Here is a 22,829-nt window from a genome sequence, read left to right as displayed (position 1 = left end):
TCACTAGGCAAAATAAAATAGTATTTTCTTTATGCTTTTTGCTGTTGTTTGGGAAAGTAAAATGTGTAAATGGACACAACCCAGTGCAAAGAAAATGTGAGATTGGGAAAAAATATTCTGTTTTATACTCCTGCAATATTTATTCAAAAGAAAATTAAATATGAATTATGTTGTATTATTGAGATACTTTCGCAATATAGAGTCACTGTTTCTGCCTTGCTTTCTGTTCAGTTTTAAATAACATCATTGGTATGATTGTTTTATACAATATTGTCAAGACTAATCTTTTATGGATATTGACGCGCAATCCACATCTCAACAAGTTAGTCCAATGTTAACGATAAATCCTGGGCATCCTTTAATTAGGCTATGTAACGTTTTTTATGGTTCCGATTGGTCTCGCGCTGTTTTATGATTTGCTGCATGACATCAGCTGGATGAGAGGAGAGGCAGCCGCGGTTCCTCATCACTATGACACACAGTCTGAGGATATAAAAGCCTGGGCCACTCCTTCTGCGCCCGCTGCACGGCTTCAGACAGCAGCTCACTTCAGACTGCCGGACAGAGAGTGTGTGAGTGTGTGTGAGTGAGTGCTTGCGAGAATGGCGACGCTAGTTGGTCCTGTTGATACTCCAGCACCCTTCGGAGGTGTCAGTAGCATCAAGAACACGGCATCACCCACGGCCTCGACACATCACTTCGACGAGAGCAAATATTACCTGCTGGTGGTCATTGGGGAGCTGGTCACTGACGAGCATCTGAAGTGTGCCATTGCGGACATTGAGAAAGGTAGCGCAGCTGACACGAATAACGTGCAATGCTTTAGTGTTATTTATCCCATGAATCTATTTCAAATGATGTTTGGACGTGTATACCGTCTGCAGTTGCCTTTTCAAGTTCAATAATCTAACCTTGAACTCACTTTGGGGTTGAAAGGGTGATTTGAATGGAGGAATCTAGCCACAAAATTGTGCTGACTGCAAGAAACTTTCCATGCATCATGTTACTGGATATCTTTGTTGTGTGAATATGTAGATGGAAACTGTAGCGCAGCCCCTCCCTGTTAGTAACTGGCGTGTGCAGGGCATGTCTTATCAAAGCGATCGCATCGCGCCACCCCGCTTCCCAATGACACCATCATCATCATCACCACCATCAGCACCATCACTGTTTTCGCAGGGCGTGCAGCTCTGTCCGATGATCCAGCTGTTTTTGGCCATATGACGAACTGTCTGACCTGTGTTGTGGGCTAGGATGATTCAGCACGCATATTTATAGTGCATCGATCAATAAGGCTTATCGCTTGTTTTGGGGGGTGGATGGTCGTTATGGAGCATTGATCTGCTCTGCAGTCAGGATGTGCACCATCACCTTGTGTCTGCGTGCATTTGATGTGGCGCGCCAGTTCTTTGTTTCCCAAGCGCGTGTTTTTCTTACTAGCCTATATCCCATGTTGTTCTTGCGATTCACGTGAGAATCACCCTAAATTACCATTTTCAGTAAATAATTAATTCAGTTTAATTGAATCACTGAATGAGTTAATCATATGTAATAGCTAGCTGTATTGTTTAGCTAGCAACAGTGGCGTTGTATGGCAAAAGCCATAACTTTTGTCCACTTCACCAGACCTAGAGACATTGTTGCTGCGTATTCTGATTTATTTCCATCCTCTTACATTCTAGCTACTCACTCCTTTCTAGTCCGAGACCGGCTAGTGGGCGTGGCTCGGTCCGCACTGCAGTCCCTACGGAAAGTCAGAGGGCCCCGCGTTCCTGCCAAAAGGGGTGTTTCAGTTAGTGATGGGACTCTCGAGTCGTTTGCGCGAACCGGTTCTTTTCAACAGCTCATTTAAAAAGCAGATTCAGTCTAGACGTGTAAAAAAAAAAAAAAAAAAAAAAAAAATACTAATTAGCCTACGTCTTCACATGGTCTTGCATCCAAATGTTACAGTAGCCTAAAGATAAAGGCAAATGTTGTGTTTTTATTAATAATCCTATTTATTGAAGCATGTACTGTAGGCGTTGTGTCCCAATTGAGCTTGTTGCAATGCAGGCCTATTTGTTAAACCTTTTGTGGTTGTGTTGATAAAATTGTCGTAAAGGTATTTCCAGTATAGGCATAAGATTTAACATTTCTGCAATTTGGATATTACATTTTAACCCAAATCCGGTTCACTCGTTCTAGAATAGATAGCTCGGTTCAATGAGTTCACGATTCACTTCGGTGCTTTAATGAATCATTCAGAGCGATTTGGTTCAACTGAGTCATTAAAAACATTTGACTCATAAGATCGAGTTGTGAATGAATCAGATAGTGGTAGTTACTTTTGTGGATTATCAGGGAATCAAAATCGCTTTTGAGTGTGACAATGCGCAAGAATAAGACGGGAATTATCACTCTTTCATCAGGAGGCATTAGTATCACTTTGATGATGTCTCTGCTTCCATACTGAACAATGACTGTTCAGAATTGCTTGTTACCAGGTTCACCTTATTGGAAGCTTCAGTGCTGTTTATTGTGATAAACAATGCTAAATTAAATCAGGCGATACTTATGCTCTTGTTTTGTGGAACTTTATGAGTAAATTAGATTGTGCCTCTTCTGAATTCTAAACAACCAAGTAACAAATCCAGAAATGTAGGTGAAAATAGCAAAGCAGTGCTTCAAAAGGGAAACCACACAGTCTCTGTTGTAATAGAAGTATATAACTATACTTGCCTTGAAGGCATATGAGTTGTGTGTGTAAAGGAAATATTGGCGTAATATGCTTTTGTGGGAGCAAGTATGCCATCATAAAAACAAAACATGTTTGTCATGAGCAATGTGAACAACCTTCTTAACGTTTACCATTCAGAGGCAGATAGCACTTCATTCTGATTTCGAGAAATGTTCTCTTCAACACACAGTTTCTCTTCTGGCTAACCATTGATCATAAAGAGAATTAGCACAGACGTCTAGTCTCAGAACATTTCATGGATATTTCCATACATTGATTGACTTTTGTATGTGAACCAACAGAGCATGACATTTAGTTAATGTGAATTTAGTGATACTGGACTTCAATTCAATATATAGGAAAGATCTGAAACTCAGTTTGATTATTTGAATACCCCCTTCTTTAGACATAGATTTTTTTTTTTTTTTTTTTTTTTTTTTGGAGCAATAGCCTGTATTCTGAGTGTATAAATGATGATATATAAATGATGATCTGTAAAAAGTGCAACATATTTTGTGTTTTCACCCTTTTTTCTCTGATTTGCAGGAATTCGTTCATGGGACACAAACCTGATTGATTGTAACCTAGACCAGGAGCTGAAGCTTTTTGTGTCACGACACTCTGCCAGGTTTTCAGCCGATGTGAGAGGTAGGCTGAACATGATCTGCTCACTTCTTATCCCTTAGCCAGCTCAAAACTCTTACATGATAACCTTATATTAAATATTTAAAACACTAGCGAGCCCAAAGTTCAATTGTGGTACATTAAAGAGCAAGTATTTTGTACAGTTTATTTTCCCAATATAAAAATTAGCATTACCATGACCTAGCAAAATCTCTCATGTTACAAGGTCATTAAAACATCTTAAAAAGCAGCTAGAAAATCTACTTTAAAAATCTACTGTCTATAAATATAGACAGGAAGAGTTCCAGTGACATCATTTCAGTGCCAACTAAATCAGCTTGTCGGGGATGAAAGACGTGACAATCAATTCAGCGGTTCGGTGCCTGAATCTGTCTGCATTACACCTGTTAATTTTTTTTTCCATCATGGTTTGCTCTGTGACTCTTCTGACCATCCCTATCACAACAGTAAAATCTTTTGTTACATAATGTCATGCTTTAGCTGTTAAGTAAAGGTGTAGTGAGTCTTATCAGCTAACTAGGACTTAGCATGCTAACATTGGTGAGATAACCACAATGTTCAGAAATTATTAGTTTTCTATTTCTTTCTATCTTTAACCCTCTTCTATATCTGAAGTCAACTCATATTTGCTTTTACATTATGATTTTTTTGTGAGTTCTTGATTCATTCTTTTGATGAAGATAAAAGAGGTGGGTTTAGACGGTCTGCCAAAATCTCTCTCTATAAAAAACCCTCCCCCTTGTCCCCCCTCTCCACACACTCTCTCTCTTCCTTCCTCCTCATCATCTTTTTCCTCCACTATCTCCTCTTTTCCCCTCTCTCATGCTGAATTGCTGCAAGGGATGAAAAGCTAAATGTAAGATAATTAGCTGAAAAATGAATGACAATGTGTTTGTCTCCTTTTGAACTCAAGGCTTCACACACAGGGCTTCAAATGCAGTCAGACCTGAATAGTAGAATAAAATATAATTTTTCACAAAACAACAGGAAGTTGTGGGAGTTTAACCATAATGGAAATATCTTCCAGAGAGACACTCAGTCTGCTAAAGTAAGCAAATGATGAGCCAACACTGACCTCTAATGATTGAAATGTAATCTGTGCTTGAACACACACACACACACACACACACACACACACACACACACACACACACACACACACACACACACACACACACACACACACACACAGCACTATAGCTTAATAGCACAATAACTTACACTCATCATGACTGACTCCTTGATTATATATGTAAGTACAGGAAGCACTTGGGACTCTTCCGGTATAGCCGTTAGCAGCAAAGCTCATTACATTGATGAGATCTTTAGAATTCAGTCTGGAATTCTTATTTACTCATCTGAATGGCTGTTGGAGGAGGACAAAACATGAATATATCGTTGGCTGCTAATCCCCCCCCCCCTTTAGGATAAACATGACACATGTAGGTGTTGGTTCATTTACATAATCAGATTTATTGCTCCATTGGTGGCTTTATACAAAGCTTTTTAGAAAATTAACAGAGGAATTTGCATTGTAACACTTTGGCTACTAAGCCTTCTAAGTGCAAAGCCATAAGCTGTCCACCACAGACAAAAACCTAGTGGATGTATTGATAATTGCTTTACCCCACCAGCCTCCCTGTCCTTTTTTTTACAGCAATTTAAATCTTTTAGCTGTTCTTGTTATTTTCAAATGATTTTAATTAAATTTAGTATTTAATAGTTTTCAGTGTAGAATATAAGAGAGTTGTAGGATAATTATCTGTTGAACTCTCCTACAGGTTTTTTCTCTGAGGGTTAGACAGATAAATGGGGGCAATGAGAAGGTGGGTTATTACTAGTTAGCAGGGTGCGGGGCTAAATATCAATCATTTAACAACTGAGGCCTGTGAAAAGTACAGGGAGACTTGAGACTCACATACACACAGAAATCTACATTTATTCATTTAGTAGATGTTTTTATTCAAAGCAGTGCACGAATGAGAAACATTAAAATCAAACAAAAAAAAAATATTGGAGTGTGCAATTTTTTTGAAGTATAAGAATACAAACACATGGTTATTCACATAATTCACATGGAAAAAAGATCAGACAAAATAAGAAAAAATGAATGCACAAACAGGAAATCATCTATTTTTGATGAACTCCTTTGTACAGAACACCATCCAGCCTTTGAAACGCTCAGAATCCCCATCAGAATCTCTAACAGAAGATGAGTCACAGTGTGAAACTCTGAAAAGAGATTACAATAAAAGAAAATATTAAAAAAAATAAAAAGGATAAGTTAGCACTTGAAATGATGCTTGAGAAAGAATTATGAGAGAGGTAATACTGTCTGTGAGGCTCAGGAGATAAAAGGAACATGGAGGATCCCTTTGCTTGTGAGGTACTTCAGGGCCTTTAGAGGATAAGTATATGGTACCTGAACTTTTTCATTGCTTTGAGTTTAGACTAAGGCTTAAATTTTGCCAGGAGGTTCAAAATAAGATCAGATATCATAGTCCAGCAGATTCGCACAGCATCAGACAGTGCAGTATGTAATCAATAATAATGAATCCGCTTCTGTAATGTAATCAATAAGCACTTAACAAATGATTGCACTGTCTACTGTGTTTTCACATGCAGTCTGTTCATCTGGAATTATGCAATATTATTTATATGAACAGTATTAAATATGTACTGGCTATGTTATACATTATTATGTCATAATATAAAGTAAAATGGCACTACTTTGTTTAAATAGGTTTCCTTCAACAACTTGACAATTTAAAGGAATAGTTCACAAATATTTGCCATTTACTTACCCTCATGTTGTTCCAAACATTTATGAAATATAATGAATATTCAGTCATTTCAATACAGTTTTACAGTAAAGTCCTACTGTCCTGGGCATGTTTGCAAATGATAGTTTTTTTTTTTGTACAGTCATAATATATTTGATTGATGAATAAATACTGTGAATTGGTATTATATAAAGCACTGTAAAAATAAAGGTAACTTCTTTAGTTTTGATTCTCTAGTTTACTTTTGTTTTTACATTTGAGGCCTTTGGTAGAAGCTTTTATCAAATTTAATTTACAAGAGTACTTCAGTCTTTGAATGTAAGCCAGCCATGGTCTACAGACAGCAATCATTCAATTTTAAACAGTAAAATAATACTAACTACAGTATAGTTCAAGCACAAGTAAACCTGTTTTTGAAGCATACTTCATGGTGTTTTTTTTTTTTTTTTTTGTCTAATTATTACAACTTACCCTAGCACGTGTTACAAGATTGTAACAAAATCACACCATATATTTGACATCAACTTATCAAGGCTGTGATATTCTTGCAGAGGTTTGTATCGGTGCCTTTTGTAGTAAACAAATGTGGGTGTTTTGGGCACTCTAGCTCAAAAATTCAGTCAGTTACAAATGCTGAAACAAAAACTGTTACAACCATACTTGGTCTCTCCCTAAGTGGTATTGATATTTCTTACTATTCATATGTGTGCTCGAAAGGGCTCTGCTATGCCCTTTTCAAAGTCCTATTTTGGTATCGAAAGGACAGGACAGAGTTGGAGAGAGACAAAGTGAGGTAGAAAGTCAAGTTCATGTTCATGACATTGCGTTTGTGTGGATGCTTTGTTTGTGCATTGTGGTGAGTGTCATTAGATGAGGCTGCCTGCCCAAAGGGTGTTCAGCCTGTATTAGTATCAGAGACAGTGAGAGTTGAGATCAGGACAAGAGGGGTGAGGTCTGGTCTGGGTGAGTGTGATAGTTCAAAGCTAGTGTAAGTTAAACAATACTGCGACTGACAATTCAATGATCACACACACACACACACACACACACACACACACACACACACACACACACACCAGTCACTTTGTGTCTTTGTTCGTGCTGTGAAATTTCTTGCTTGTGGCATCTTCCGTGTTGAATCTGCCGTGGGTACAGCAGACAATAAGTGTCAAAACGCTGGTGGCAGTTTGTAAGTGCTTAAGACAGGAGCTTTCACGTGCTGCACATGCAGGAATCTTCTGCCGGCTGGACTGTTCTAAGTGGTTATGTTTTGGGGAGGGGAATTAGGTAAAATGTCTTTGATTTATTTGTTGACTGTTTACCATTAAGTATAATGCATACGTTGTTTGAATCAGGACATGTATACTTGTGTGAAATGTGTGTATAATCAACTTAGATTTTTGTAGAAGTCTGAAAATATTGTTACTTACCTTGTACTTACCTTAAAATGGTTTCTCACTTGTGGGCGGAGTCTACAATATAAAAGTGCTGCTTTATTTCTGATTTGTGTGGGGGAAGTTGAGGAGGACAGTTGGTTGTGCAAGCCATATCAGTTATTTGAAAAACTTTTCGTAGAAGGAAGCTCAGCCAAGAGCTGGTTGTAAATATTTTATTTCATTTGATTTATTTATGTATTTATTGGTAGTTTTGGTTCAAATTTGTGCAAAATTAGAATTTCCTCTCGCAGCATACTGCACTTATAATAAGTGCAATTGCGCCAAGCATATCACACTCTGGGTATTTGCTTACCCATATAGGCCCTCAATTTGTAATGCTGTAATGCTGTTAAACATCAATCACTTGATTTGAACTAGACACATTTGACAAGCTAGTTGATAAAAAACAACAACCTATTAACTATCAAAACTGATTGGTTAACAACAAGCTAGTTGATAAAAAACAACAACCTATTAACTATCAAAACTGATTGGTTAACAATATTTTTTTCCCTTGTTGGTGCTCTTTTATCCATTCATGTTAACTAAAGGCAAATCTGAATGATACTCTATCAACAAGTACAATTGACCATGACATCCTCACCTTATTTTATAGAGCATTTGCACCTACTTCACGGTTTGGTCAGTTACCCAGATGTGTGGTCATATTGGAGATACTCAGATGTAAACAACAGCATGGATTGCATGGTTATTGTACTACTGAAGATGCTGTTTTACTTATTTATGATGTCTAAACCACAGGAAAAAAACATGTGGGAAGCTGCTAAATCATATAGAGAAGGACTTAGTAAGCAGGAAAGGGTGCAATATTTTGACAAACTAAAGTTAAAGGTGGTGTGTGTGTTCACTACTCACTGCTCTGTGTGTGCACTTGGATGGGTTAAATGCAGAGCACAAATTCCGAGTAAGAGTTACCTAATATCAAAATGTCATGACATTCACTTTCACATCTTTACTCAGACAGTTTTTTTGCACTTTTCTCCTTGATTTGTTATAACGTTTGGCAGTCTAGAACAACAAATACTTTTCTAGTACAGACCAAAAAATAAAAACAAAAACACCACAATAATCAACAATAATCAATTCTCAATATTCAGCAAAATTTGGGAGTTTTATTTGGTTCAATGGCATTGTTTACATTCAGTGCTACCAATATGGCCGACTTCCGGATTGATAACGTGTCGTGAAAACACTTTATTCCAGAAAAGTCGCAACCCAACGCTGAATGGAGTTACAGCTGCAGCCCACATGCACGTATGTTGAGTTGAGTCGATGCACAAAATCAGCACCCTGATAAAGAGGTGACTAGCACAAAGTATTCTGAAAATACAAAAATATTAATCTTAAATGTTAAATTTAAATACAAATTTTTAAAAATACATTTGATTTTTTTTTCTTTTTTACACAAAGGCTTTAATAGTATTTTGTATTTCAAATACATATTTTAACTACATGTATCTGAAATACTGCCCATCACTGTGAGAGGGATAAATTAAATTAAAAAAGGGATTTAAATTTAAATAAAAAAAATTTACACACACTGAAATTGTTCCATACCTGTATGCCCTTCTTTTTACTGCTGAACACAAAAGGAGATATATTGAAAAATGTTTTAACTGTATTAGCCCATACAATGCAAGTTGATAGGGTCCCAAACAACAGTGGGAGGAAAAAAAAATTAGAGCAAAACATTTCAATGTCAGGTTTGGTGGGGAATCGTTTCATCCTAAAAGCTCCATTTTACTCATCCATGTGAATAATAGTTGGTTGCAGCACCTACATTATACAAGGGCAGAGGAAAACTCTGCTATCGACCGTGGCGTAATTTGTTCAAACTGTAGTTCGCACCACTGATTCTAATAACATTTTTCTCTTTGGAGTTCCTGACAGCAGCTGTTTTTGTCACATAAATGGGCTTCCCCCCTGATGTGTGGCTGGCCCAGTAATGATGCCGCTTTTCTGCTTGCGTGAGTGTGGGTGTATGCTGTGCCGCTGGAATATCATTCATGACAGGTTACTGCCACCTCAGCCATTTTAGCAGACCTGCCTGGATTTAGAGGAGTAAAGGGAAAATTAATTAGGTTAGAAGAGAATCATTCATTACCAATACACAGATGTGCTCTATGCTCTGAAGAATGTCTGCAGCTAAACTAGAGCAGAGAGTACTGCAGTGAAATGACTGCAACACCTCAAAACACCCCTGCAGAGAAGAAATACATCAAGTATGCTCCACTTGCTATGCAGATGTCAATTTCAGTCAAGGTCTGATGCATTGTATTTCCCTTGTTTAAAGGGGTCATATGATGTGATTTCAAATTTTCCTTTCTCTTTGGAGTGTTACAAGCTATTGGTGAATAAAGAAGATCTGTAAAGTTGCAAAGACTGAAGTCTCAAATCCAAAGAGATATTCTTTATAAAAGTTGAGACTTGTCCATCCCCCCGCCCCCCCAAAACGGCTCGTTCTAACATGCCCCACATATCTACGTCAGTATGTGGGAAGATTTGCATAACGCAGCCCAGATGTTCACGCAAAGAAAGAAGGCGTACCTTTTATTCTTGTTATAGTATTGTTGTTGCCGCTGCCGCCATGTCGTATAGCCGCTTCGTCATGCCTGGGACTGATCCGTGCTGGTCGCTGAGGAAATACATCAACTTTGCACTGTTGACCGCAGAATGGGCTTTCACCGTGGATGAAGCGGAGTCCAGCCCAGGGTCGTCACATGTGGTTGCTGCAAGCACAAGGTACGCTCCTTCGTAGAATCCACCTCAAGCCGCCCACCTCTGCTCACTCAAACTAGCTGCGGCTCACTCTAGACCGCGGCTCACTTTAGACCGCGCCTCACTCTAGGCCTCCGGCTTCTGCTTACTCAAGCCAGCCGTGGCTCACTCTAGGCCTCCGGCCTCTGCTCACTCAAGGCCACGGTGAGTGATGCTGTTTCGCTGAGAAAGTGAAACTACTTTGTTTTTGCCTTCCAAAAGAAGACATGACTAGAAATCATGTTTATATCACGTTTATAATGGGTTTTATGTTTATGTCTTTTATGTGTTTATGTTATGTCGCTCCGGCCGGACAAGGCATCACAATATGTTAAGAGGCGTAACATTTCCGTCACATGCTTGAGGCATTCGGCCAATCACAACGCACTGGATAGCTGGCCAATCACAGCACCACTCGCTTTTCCGAGTGAGGAGCCTTGTAAAAATCGACGCGTTTCAGAAGGCGGGGCATAGAGGAGAAACAATAATGTACATTATGTGGAAAATAATGTGGTTTTTTAACCTTAAACCGCATAAACACATTGCATTATACCAAATACACAAAATAATGTTCTTTTTAGCAGCATCATATGACCCCTTTAATTCATTATTCCATCCCATAGCTCCTCCCTCCCATCTTCATAATGTTAGCAATAAAGCAGATTCTCCCAAAGGAACTCTAGATCCCACTGCTAATGATCAAAAAGAGATTGGCACATATTGGGATTTGGAGTTTCAGATATACTGCATACCTACTTAAAAATTGTGTTTTCTTGGGGGAAGATGCATGTAAAATTTAATAAGAAACACTTTTAACACTAATTAATCACTACCCTTAGCCCCACACATTCAATGGTTGTTGCCTTGGTCGGTCCACATTATTTCTCTGAACTACTACTAAACATGAGCTGACTGAGTCAGTCTATGTAATGCTAGTTATGTCTTTAAGATGTTTCATTTGTATACAGATATATTTTGTGGAGAGCTGTCAGAAAACGCAAACAATGCAGGGGAAATAATAGAAGAAACAGATACAAGTACAATGAATATGGTTAGATAAGGGAATATGGAAAGGAAATTCAGAGCATTAATAGTGACTCAGCAGGTGGGAAACACACTGTAATTACCTACACTGCATGAGAGAGACACCTGGATTTATGCACACACACATACAGACTCACACAAACATACTCTGTCCTAAAGAGAACAGTCTTTAAAACCCACACAGAACCTACAAATATGTCAAACAGGTTGATGAGAAAAATACAATAAAGATCTTTTTGTAATCCCCTGTGGTTTAGGTAAGACATTTGGGTCACATTCACTAATAACTACATACAGCTGTGCCTTTTTTCCAACACAGAAAATGGTCTCATGCAAAGTTTCCAAATGCATATATATTTCTTGTCAATGTCAGTGAATCTGGATTATTCTAAATGAAGGGAGCATGTTCCTGCAGTTAGTAATACTATAATGCATCCTACCAAATCCAGAACAGTGAGTTTAGGAAATGTGTGGATTGAATTATTTAAAGTTTGCAGTTTAAACTTATTTTCAAATCATGCAATCTGTGTGAGAGTGTTTGCATGCAGGCTTACACACTTTAGTGAATGAGACCCAATATCGCCAATGTAAACTCCCTGGTGCACCAAAGCATGTAATTTATGTACAAGGCTTTTTTACAACTAATTTTGGCTGTGGTGTGACCAGCCATGTAAAAGGTTGTGCACTGTTGTGCAAATGGAAAATTTGTGTGTGTCCTCTTGTGATTTAGATTTAGATCCTGAAATTGTAGATATCAAAGGCCTTATTCTTCAAGCAGTTTTCAGCGCTTATGGAGTGCCCGGTCTCTGAACCTTTACAAACAACCTCAGAGGGGGGATTATGAGACTATGAACAACAATTGCTGAATGAGTGATGAGGCTGATGTTACCTCTGCTGTAATAGCAAACACTCTAGTACTGGCAGTGACAGAGTTGACCAATTCCTGAAAGCTTACAGCCTCACTGCTTCCGGACAGCTTGATGAATTTATAATAGGATCAGTTCACCCAGACAGAGGTCGGGAGGTTTTCACTAGAATTTATTGTGAGCCATTTGGGCAGGCGGATGGGAAATATGAGATATTGAAAAATCAAAGGCAGAATTATATTGTGGGCAGAATTATATGTCAGACAGTATGTGACATGTATGGACTGTACAGAGAGCATACAGAGAAATAAGGAAGAGAAGTACAATGTTCCACCCCTGAGGTGATTGAAATAGAAAGGATGACAAGTTGCTGAAGGAGGGCAGAGGTTAATTGGATATCTGTCAATAGAGCATACAGAGAAATAAGGAAGAGAAGGATAGTGTATGTGCATGAGTACACACTAGGCAATTAAGTGAGACAGGTCACATAAAAAACTACCCCTTGACCATCATAACCATTTTGACTGCAAATTTAACTTAAAACTCAATAAGGCAAATATGCATGACAAAAGGAGCTGAAAGAGTTGTAGTGAAAAGAAAAGGAAGACTGGTCTGCAGTAAATCTACAGACGAAAAATAAACTTACCAAAACTAGTTCTGTCTTCTGTCTTTATGGTTCCTTAAGCAGCAGCATTGGTGTTTTTTGTTCAGTGAAGACAATTCTTAAAATATGTGTATTCATAATAATTGTCTTTTTAACTCAGTGTACAACACAAACCAAAGCACATGAAGATTCCCTTGTCCATTTTGTGAACATCACTCTGAGCATTAGTAACATGTCATTTTATTTGCAGGACAAAAGAGTCTGCATCACAAAAGTAATGTTTTGGAGACAGTAGTGCTCATCAACCCTTCAGATGAAGCTGTTAGCACTGAGGTAAACACCCTCTTTCTGTCTCTCTGTATTTCTATAAATATATGTTGATTTCTGCTGCTAAAACATATTTTAAAACCATTGTAGGTGTCTGCTTGTCATAGAAACAAATACCTTATTGGGGATAAGAATAAATGCAGAGCAGAGAACATTAAGGTTATAGTGTTGGCAACAGTATCAACAGAAAATATGTTGATTCACCTAACATTACAAAAACAATTATATATTTTTTAACTACAAAGATAATACATTTTAAATATTTTAATTCACTAATGTGCCAGTAAATTACAGAGTTATGTATGTATTGGGTGTGATACAGTTGCAGACAAACTCACAAATGCACAACACGCTCAAACACACAAAGCTTTGCTTGCAAACTGTGACTGCAGTTTGACTCTGCATTAATAATATGGGAGAGCACTGCAGGTCTGACCCTGGCAGACCGCCCAGAACAGTCAATGGCAACAAACTGGAAAATGCTGGCCCTGACAGAAAATAAGAAAGAGGAAAAGAGACACAGAGCCAAAGTAATACAATTCAGTAAAATTAAACCATATATAGAAGAGCTTATAGAAAAAAGAGTACTTCTGTTAGCTGTGTATTTCAGATATTGCATTTAAATAATTTAGGATAACTTTCACATGCTGTGTTGGTTTGTTGCAACAAATGCAAGCTATGGTTTATTCAAATCAATTCAGTATTTAATGAAGATTATAATATTTTATAAACTTTTTGTCTACCCTGGTACGTCTGATGGTCTCAGACACAGCCCACCATAAGCTGCTTCTCCTAGCAGGACAGTGTTTTGAAAATACAGGCGAGCTGATTCTCCAGTCAGGCTCCTTTTCTCTCTCCAATTTCATTGACATTTTTACAGATCAAGAGGTGAGTGATTGTTAGCTTTTTGCTTCGGTTTGCTATATTTACCAGTTTTGTGACTGCTTTTGAGAAGAGATTCTCAAAAAAAGTTAAATGTTTAGTGAAATGTTTCAATTCATTCGACTCACAGATTGGAGAGCTTCTAAGCACTATACATCCAGCCAACAAAGCCAGTTTAACTCTTTTCTGTCCGGAGCATGGTGGCTGGAAAAATTCAAACCTGGATAAACACAACTTGCAGGAATTCATCCATATGAAGCTAAACTCCCCAACCATCCTGCCAGAAATGGAAGGTCTTTCTGAATTCACAGAGTACCTGTCAGAATCTGTAGAAATCCCATCCCCATTCGATATGCTTGAACCCCCAACTTCAGGTGGGTTCCTAAAATTATCCAAACCATGCTGTTATATTTTCCCTGGTGGACGGGGTGATTCAGCACTGTTTGCAGTTAATGGTTTCAACATGCTGATTAATGGTGGATCTGATAGAAAATCATGTTTTTGGAAGCTGGTACGACATCTGGACAGAGTGGATTCTGTTCTTCTTACACACATTGGAGATGACAACCTTCCTGGTATCAATAGCATGCTGCAGCGCAAAATAGCCGAACTTGAGGAGGAGCAGTCACAGGGATCCACAGCTAACAGTGACTGGACAAAGAATATGATCTCACCTGATATTGGGGTTATGTTTGTCAACATGCCCCAGAACCTAGAAAACCTTGAGCCCAACTTCAGGATTAGGAGAAATGCTGAGGAGGCATCTCTCATGCTGCAGTACCTAAACAAGCTGTCTTTAAAGCCTGAACCTCTGCATAGGAATATTGGGAATACAGTAGAACCAATTATACTTTTCCAGAAAATGGGGGTTGGAAAGCTTGAAATGTATGTTCTTAACCCAGCTGAGAATAGCAAGGAGTTGCAGTACTTCCTGAAAGAATGGACTGGTAGTGATAAAGACAAAGCTGCCATCTTGTTACCTAATGGAAAAGAATCAGAGCTCCCAATCTCATATTTGTCTTCCATCTCATCACTGATTGTGTGGCATCCTGCTAACCCATCGGATAAAATTATCCGTGTTCTCTTTCCAGGCAATTCCACTCAGAATAATATTCTGGAAGGCCTAGAGAAACTTAAACACTTAGACTTCCTCAAACATCCTGCGATCACGCAGAAGGAGCTTAATTCAAATTTAGCACCAACACTGAAACAAGCTAAGATGAAACATAAGACAGATAGTAAAGAGAGCCTGAAGTCCACACCAAAACCATCCCCAAGCAAAAATCTCCACAAAGAGTCCAAAGAAGAATCTCTTGAAAAACTAAAAACCCTGAGTAAAACTGACGCTGTGGAAACTCAGGAGCCAATACAAAAAACAGAGAAGAAAGAAAAAACACTTGTGAAAAAAGTGAAAACAGGGGATAAGGACATTAAAATCAAGACTGAGCAAACACCCAAAATTGACACTCCAGAGAAAAAGAAAATTGACATTAAACCAAAAACAATAAAGAAAGAAACAAAGAAATCAGTGGAAAAAATTGAGGTTAATAAAAAGGCTGAAAAACCCACACCCAAGAAAGAAGAAAAGGCCAAAAAAGAAGAGAAGCTGAAGAAAGAGGAGGCCAAGAAGGAAATTAAAAGACGAGACATTAAGAAAGATTCCCTGTTAAAGGACAGCAGAAAGGATGAAAAGAAAGAAACTCAAAAAGAGGAAAAAGAACCTAAGAAAGATTTGAGGAAAGCCGGTAGCCTGAAAAAGAATGCCCCTAGCACACCTGAGGTGAAAAAACCTGCACCTAAACCAAAGGTTGCAGCACGAGGCAAGGGCCCTGGTAGTCCCGCAAAATCCAAAGAAAAGGTTAAGCCCAAGCCCACCAAAAAAGATGCTGGTGAATCAGTGGAAGCACCTTCTGTCTCAAGTGCTACTGATAAAGAACCTGCTGTTGAAGCCAGTGTAACAGATGTTCTTGGGGAAGAGAGGTCACTGATGTCTTCGCCAGAAGACCTCACTAAAGACTTTGAGGCTCTGAAAGCAGAGGAGATTGCTGAAGATGACGAAATCCTATCACAGACCAAAATAGACGATTCTGATCAAGGAGAGATGATTAAGCATGAAGAAATAACTCTTTGCAAAGAGTCTCCAGAGGCAGCAGAGTCCCTGGATGAAGGAATAGCAACCACAGAAGCTGAGGAGGAATGTGGTGGTACTCCAGGAGATCTAGAACCAAATCAAAAAAGCAATGGTACCAGTGAAAAATTTGAAGATGAAGGAACAGGGTTGGAAGAGTCATCTGAGATAGGGGACTATGAAGAAAAGGGTGATACAGAGGAAGTGGATGAGCAAGACAGAGTAATATTTAAGTTAAAAGATGATGGAGAGCAAGAAGAGCAGGAGACCAAGGAAGGATCAGATTATGGTGCAGAGGAACGAGAGCAAGAAGAGCAGGAAACCAAGGAAGGATCAGATTATGGTGCAGAGGAACCACTATATAGACATGACAAAGAAACTGAGTTGCAGAGTTTTGATGTAACCACACCACCAAAGATCTCTGCACCTGCATCTCCTGCTGTTTCTATTCATGATGAAACCCTACCAGCAGGTTCAGAAAATGAGGTTGCCTCTGATGATGAAAATCGAGATGAGCCTCCAGAAGAATACACAACATCCGGACACACTCAATCTACAATTGAGATCTCAAGTGTTCCAACACCTATGGATGAAATGTCTACTCCAAGAGATGTAATGAGTGATGAGACAATTAATGATGAAAGTGATTCTCCCTCCCAAGATTTTGTTAAGTACGGTATGACTACAGATTATGAGAGAAAGAACCTTTCACCTCTCCAAGACCTTCCTGAATTAGATCACTCCAAGAGCGATGCCACTGAGGGGCATGACTATCATGCATCAGCTTCAACCATTTCACCACCATCTTCACTGGAAGAAGACAAATCTGCCAAGGAGTTTTTTCCTAAAGAAACATTCTCTTTTGATTTAAACAGGCTCAGTGCTTCTACTACAACTTTGCATCTTGTCAGGTCACCTTCTGGTGACCAAAATATGAATGTTGACCATGTTCATGCAGGTGTATCTTCACCAATTGAACTGGGAACCACATTAGCTGGGATGTCAAAAGGAATGGAATCATACAGTCCAGATGAGAAAACCTTAGAGGGTCCTTTATCTCCTCAGTCCTCAGGTCACACACCTTACTACCAATCCCCAGTGGAGGAGAAAGCTGGCACTCTACCATCAGACAAAACACCTGAGCCCCAGGGTCCTATTATTGTTGACATCACAAGTGACAAGGAATACTCTCCCAGAGAAGCTAGTCCTATTGATGAAGCAGTACCTGTGTCACAGATGGGAAAGAAACAATCACCAAGTTATGAAGCATATTTATCAACCACTTTTGACGTTGACCACAAGACCCCAAGCCAGAATGACAATAATGATAAAAAGTTAGCAACTGATGACAGCTCTTCAGTTACATCTGCTACATCTTTGCCACCGGCTAAAGTAGAGAGCCTTTCTGATACAAATCCTTTCACAACATTTAAAGAGGACAGCAAAATGTCCATATCTGAGGGGACCACATCTGGCACTCCAGTTGATGAGGTTGTTGCAGAGGACACATTTTCTCACATTGCCTCTGCCTCAACAGCATCACTCGCAACAAGTTCTTTACCAGAACCTACAACAGATGATGTCTCCCCATCACTTCATGCTGAAGTTGGCTCCCCACATTCCACAGAAGTGGATGACTCTCTCTCTGTCTCTGTTGTTCAGACTCCGACCACAATGCAAGAAGCAGAAGTTTCCCCATCTAAGGAGGACAGTCCCCGACCTATGTCAATCTCCCCTGATGTTTCCCCTAAAACAGCTAAATTGAGAATGCCACAACAGGAAACAAAATCGCCTGAGCAGTCATTGTCAGTTGAGTGTCGACAAGAATCCCCAGAACACTCATTTGCATTGGATTTCAGCAAGCAGTCACCAGATCATCCATTTTTAGGAGGAATGCAGCGTACAGCCACTGAAAATGGTCCAACAGAAGTTGATTACAGCCCCTTGGATGGAACCAATCTCATGGGAGAACAGTGCAGACCTGGGGAAGATAGGGACAAGGCAATGCTTTTCAGAGAGTCTGACAGTACCCAGGTTGCTTCTGTTTCCCCATCAGATGCCTCTCAGTCCACCCCATCAGTTACAACACCCTGCCAAATTGGGGAGCCAAGAGAAGTTTCTTCAAATGTAGGACATTTCTCAGAGTGTGTTACTCCAAAACAGTCACCCCACAATCACTCTCCTTTATCTCCTGATTCATCTCTTGTTCTAGGTGGACCAAGCACCTCACATGAAGGAACAGATAAAGACAGACATAGTCCCAGCTCATTTTACAAAGAGACTGGTATGGATAAAATAGAGGACAGACAAAATCTGGAGAAGACTCCTCCAAAGGCCAGGTCACCCTCATCTCCTATAGTGCCATCTTGTTTTTCTCCAAAGACAGAAGAGCTTAAACCTGGCTTAGGGACAGATCCCTTCACAGACTCAAAATCCCCCACCAGTCCCAAAATTTCATCTCCAGCTCAACATTATCCTACTTCCAATCAGATAGACACTCAGGAGAAGTTTTCCAGCAGCTCCACATCATATTCCTATAGCTATCAATATGGAGAATCTACTAAAATTTGTGATGGCGGGTCCATAGGGCCAGATACCTCAAAAACAAGCCCACCTCAGTCACAAGCAGATGTGGACTTGTGTTTGGTGACCTCCTGTGAATACAGACATCCAAAGACAGAGCTTTCTCCATCCTTTATAAACCCCAGTCCTCTTGAGTACTTCATGAATGAGGAACATCCTTTGGAGGAGGAAAAGCCACTTGCTAAGTCTGGAGGAGGACCACCGCCACCTGGAGGGAAACAGCAGAGCAAGCAGTGTGAGGAAACACCTCCAACTTCTGTAAGTGAATCAGCACCCTCTCAAACAGACTCAGATGTTCCTCCTGGCACAGAGGAGTGCCCATCAATAACTGCAGATGCAAATATTGACTCTGAGGATGACTCAGAAACACTACCAACAGATAGGACTATCACTTATCGTCATGCAGACCCACCTCCAGTCATGCCCAGAGACCCTGCTCCTATCCCTCCACATCCTGATGCCTGCATGGTGGATCCTGAGGTCCTTAAGGCTGAAGAGGCATCCCAAAAAGATGAAAGAGGGAAGCCAAAAAAGAACATCAGCAGCAAGACTAAATCATCTGCAACAAAGAGCTTGTCAAAAACAAGTGCGATCAAAGAGTCTAAGGTGTCCTCTCCAAAAAAGACTACAGAAGATAAAGATGCCAAAAATGCTACTAATACCTCTGCATCAAGGGGAGTGAAAAGCAGTACTTCAGGTAACTTTAGTTTCATACTCAGAGTTAAAAAATTTGAAAAATACACATGTACTATAACGCCTTAAAAATTACATTGTTATAGTCTAGAGTCTATAGCTTTTAAACAGTTGTTTATCTTTTCTATTAATATCAGAGATTACTGTATGTATGTGTGTGTGTATATATATATATATATATATATATATATATATATATATATATATATATATATATATATATATATGTATGTGATGATATACATGTGATCTTTTTATTGTTGTTAAGGAAGCACTAAGTCCAGCAGTGGAACATCAGTACCTAACTGTCCTCCAATGTATATGGACCTAGTTTACATACCAAATCACTGCAATGCCAAGAATGTGGATGCTGAGTTCTTTAAAAGGATCCGATCCTCCTACTATGTAGTCAGTGGTAATGATCCAACAGCACAGGAGCCTAGTAAGGCAATTCTGGATGCTCTGCTGGAAGGAAAGAGCCAATGGGGAAATAATATGCAGGTACCATTATTCCTATAGTGGTCTGATTCATAATTCCTATATATATATATTTAATATATAAATTAATGTTGCCTGCCATAAAATGACTTTGCATATCATATTGATAGGTCACACTGATTCCAACCCATGATACAGAAGTTATGAGGGAGTGGTACCAGGAAACCCATGAGAAGCAGCAAGATTTGAACATCATGGTTTTGGCAAGCAGCAGCACTGTGGTCATGCAAGATGAGTCTTTCCCTGCATGTAAGATTGAGTTGTGATTGTCATGATCTAGATGTGGTAGAGGTTGGATGTTAGACACCAAACAAATTAAAATCTTAGTACACACATTCACAAAAGCAAATGTTTTGGATCACATTCCACTTCTCAATAGAGGAACCAGTGAAAATGTTTCTCAGTAAAATTATCTAGTACTTTTTGAGGTCTTGAGGTTGTGAAAAAGGTATGTTAGACATTGTTGACCAGACAAAGACCAGTTTTTGGTGTGAATCAGACCTCCTTAAACACACAAACAACCAGCAGAAGCTAAACTAAACTAAACAACTGACTAAATGCATACAGTAGTCGGTGGATGAACACTGTACTGAGCAGCTCCAGTAAGACTGAACAAACTACAAATGTATTTATTTACAAACAGATAAATGGATCACTGAAAAAGAACTTCTTAAATGGTAATGTTTACACCAAAGTTTGAGGGATTGTTTTAATGCCTTATAAAGTTAAACTGAATGTACAACAAGTATAATGCACTTAATATGAGAACAATTAAATGGTATGTATGATCCACGGTTACATAAATATATCATAGGATGCAAAAGCTACATTAAACATCATATTCCAGCTGCACTGAGTTGCATAAAATATAAATGTGAAGCTTGCTACCTTTGCGATTAAATGCAAAATAGAACAGTGATCTAACCAATTTAAAAGACTCTCTTAAGAAAAAAAAACTGAAAAAATATGAAATACATAAGTTGTATGTAAAAAAAAATAATGTAACAGTAAAAAAAACATGCATCTCATAACTCTTTTTCCTGGACTAGCAAAGAATTCATTAATTATATTGTCACTATTGTAACAATTTTTACAGATAGGAGATCTTTCTTTAAAACTGCCCATCATTAGTTTGAAATTTCATGAATTTCACACCAGCCTTTTTTAACAGAGTAAAATATTAAATGTTTGAACTCCAAAAATTGTTATTCATCAATTTGTACTAGTTAATATTTGCATTTATTTATGTTAATGCTCTTATCTGAGCAATACAGTCGTTATATTTATTTGCTTTATTTAATGCTTAAATTATTTATAACAAAAAAATTGCCTTTTTTGCATTCCTATGAAGTTGATCATGAAACGAGATCTCTAAAATGCAAAACTCTTGTCAATCCAGAGTTGTGTCAAAGTTCAGCATTTTTGTTTTTCTTTGATAACTATTGTTTTCTTCTCTTACTCCAAGTGGGGTTGATTATCCTTTTAACTGAACATTTCACTCAATGTTGAGAGCTCTTCTGTATTCACTGTTCATCCAAATCTTATCCATCTACGATATTTATTTTCTTAGCTTGTCAATGTTGCCAAGAAGAGCCATCAAGATTGTGGTACATTGAAAGTTGAGAAACTGAAAATTTTCCTTTCCTTAGGAATATATAATAAAATTTCAGTGTACTATAATTATAAATAGCTTAGTGACGGAGTGAGTGGTCGGATGATATGTGCATGTGTAATGTATTATCCTTGACATTTCTCTGTGCTTTCTTTCACTAAGAGGGGAAACTCACTCTTTAGTGCCAACACATCACTGCAAGGATATGATAATTCATGATTGGAAAATTGTGAACTTGGATCTGGTTTACTGTATCTTAATGTCACTTTTTTCTTTTATCAATAACCATACAGTCATGAAAATGTACCATCTCATTGAAAGCTGTGAAAGAGATTTGAATTCCAATCATTAATTCCTATGACACTACCACTATATACGGATTTTACAGTTTATCAGAATCTACTTGACAATACAGGATTATGCCACAAGTTGTTCAAATATTTCAAAGCCATAACTGCTTGAAATATTTTAATTACAATATTTAGAACCAACACCACATCAACAAAACAAACTACTGAAGAACTTGGTGCCATTGTGGCCCAACTCTTTTCAACAGCTCAGTCTAATAGTAAACTTGATACGATATTTAATAACTCAGAACTGGACGCTTCTTAATTACATACTAACAGCAGCAATGGTTAACAGACTCTTCTAGCCACATGCTTCTGCAAAGTGCACTGTTGTTTATCTGCAAGACATTTACATTACAAAATACAACACACACATCCAGTCTATCACTCCCCTCTTTTCTCTGTAACACTTCACTTTCTCTCAAAAATTCACAATCCCTCTTGTTCTCCTCGCTCACCTTCGGGTGCTAGTAAGAATATGTCTGCAGTTGTGTATGAAATATATATATATATCTTGTGAACTTGCATCTTTCCTCTATTTATTCCTAATCCCATATCTAGAGGATAGTCTCAAGTGAAAGTATTACCTAGTGCTTTTTCTGTTGTTTGTGTGCGATAACTCTTTCCAACTATGGGGTGTTTGATGTAAAGGGAACTACACTTATAAAGGTAAATCCGTCCACAATAAATAATTTTGTGGAAAATACTTTGTGTTCTTTTTTTATAGAGTTAGTTCACGCACTCCACAGAATGTGGTTGTGTTGTGTGTGGGGGGATTTGTGTGCTTGTGGTGGCTCACAGGCATTTCTGAGAGTTTAATTGGCTACAAAACAGGCCTGAGCCCTAAGGATCATGTCTGATTCTGGTAAGAGGTCTGGCTCTGA

The 22,829-nt window shown here is 38.6% G+C and overlaps 1 protein-coding gene across 1 annotated transcript; it reads left to right on the top strand.

Moving 5' to 3' along the window:
- The first annotated feature begins 447 nt into the window (after positions 1-447).
- On the top strand, positions 448-22,651 carry map1b (microtubule-associated protein 1B). Its single transcript, XM_042756373.1, has 7 exons — positions 448-789; positions 3,263-3,364; positions 13,123-13,205; positions 13,947-14,087; positions 14,212-19,489; positions 19,754-19,986; positions 20,094-22,651. Exons 1-7 carry the CDS (start codon positions 603-605, stop codon positions 20,247-20,249), a joined length of 6,180 nt encoding a protein of 2,059 aa, XP_042612307.1. The 5' UTR covers positions 448-602; the 3' UTR covers positions 20,250-22,651.
- Positions 22,652-22,829: the final 178 nt, after the last annotated feature.

The sequence above is a fragment of the Cyprinus carpio genome, chromosome A5 (genome assembly GCF_018340385.1).
Source record: "Cyprinus carpio isolate SPL01 chromosome A5, ASM1834038v1, whole genome shotgun sequence".
Taxonomy (NCBI): domain Eukaryota; kingdom Metazoa; phylum Chordata; class Actinopteri; order Cypriniformes; family Cyprinidae; genus Cyprinus; species Cyprinus carpio.
Note: the sequence above shows the minus strand (reverse complement) of the source record. Positions and strands in the feature narration are given on the sequence as shown.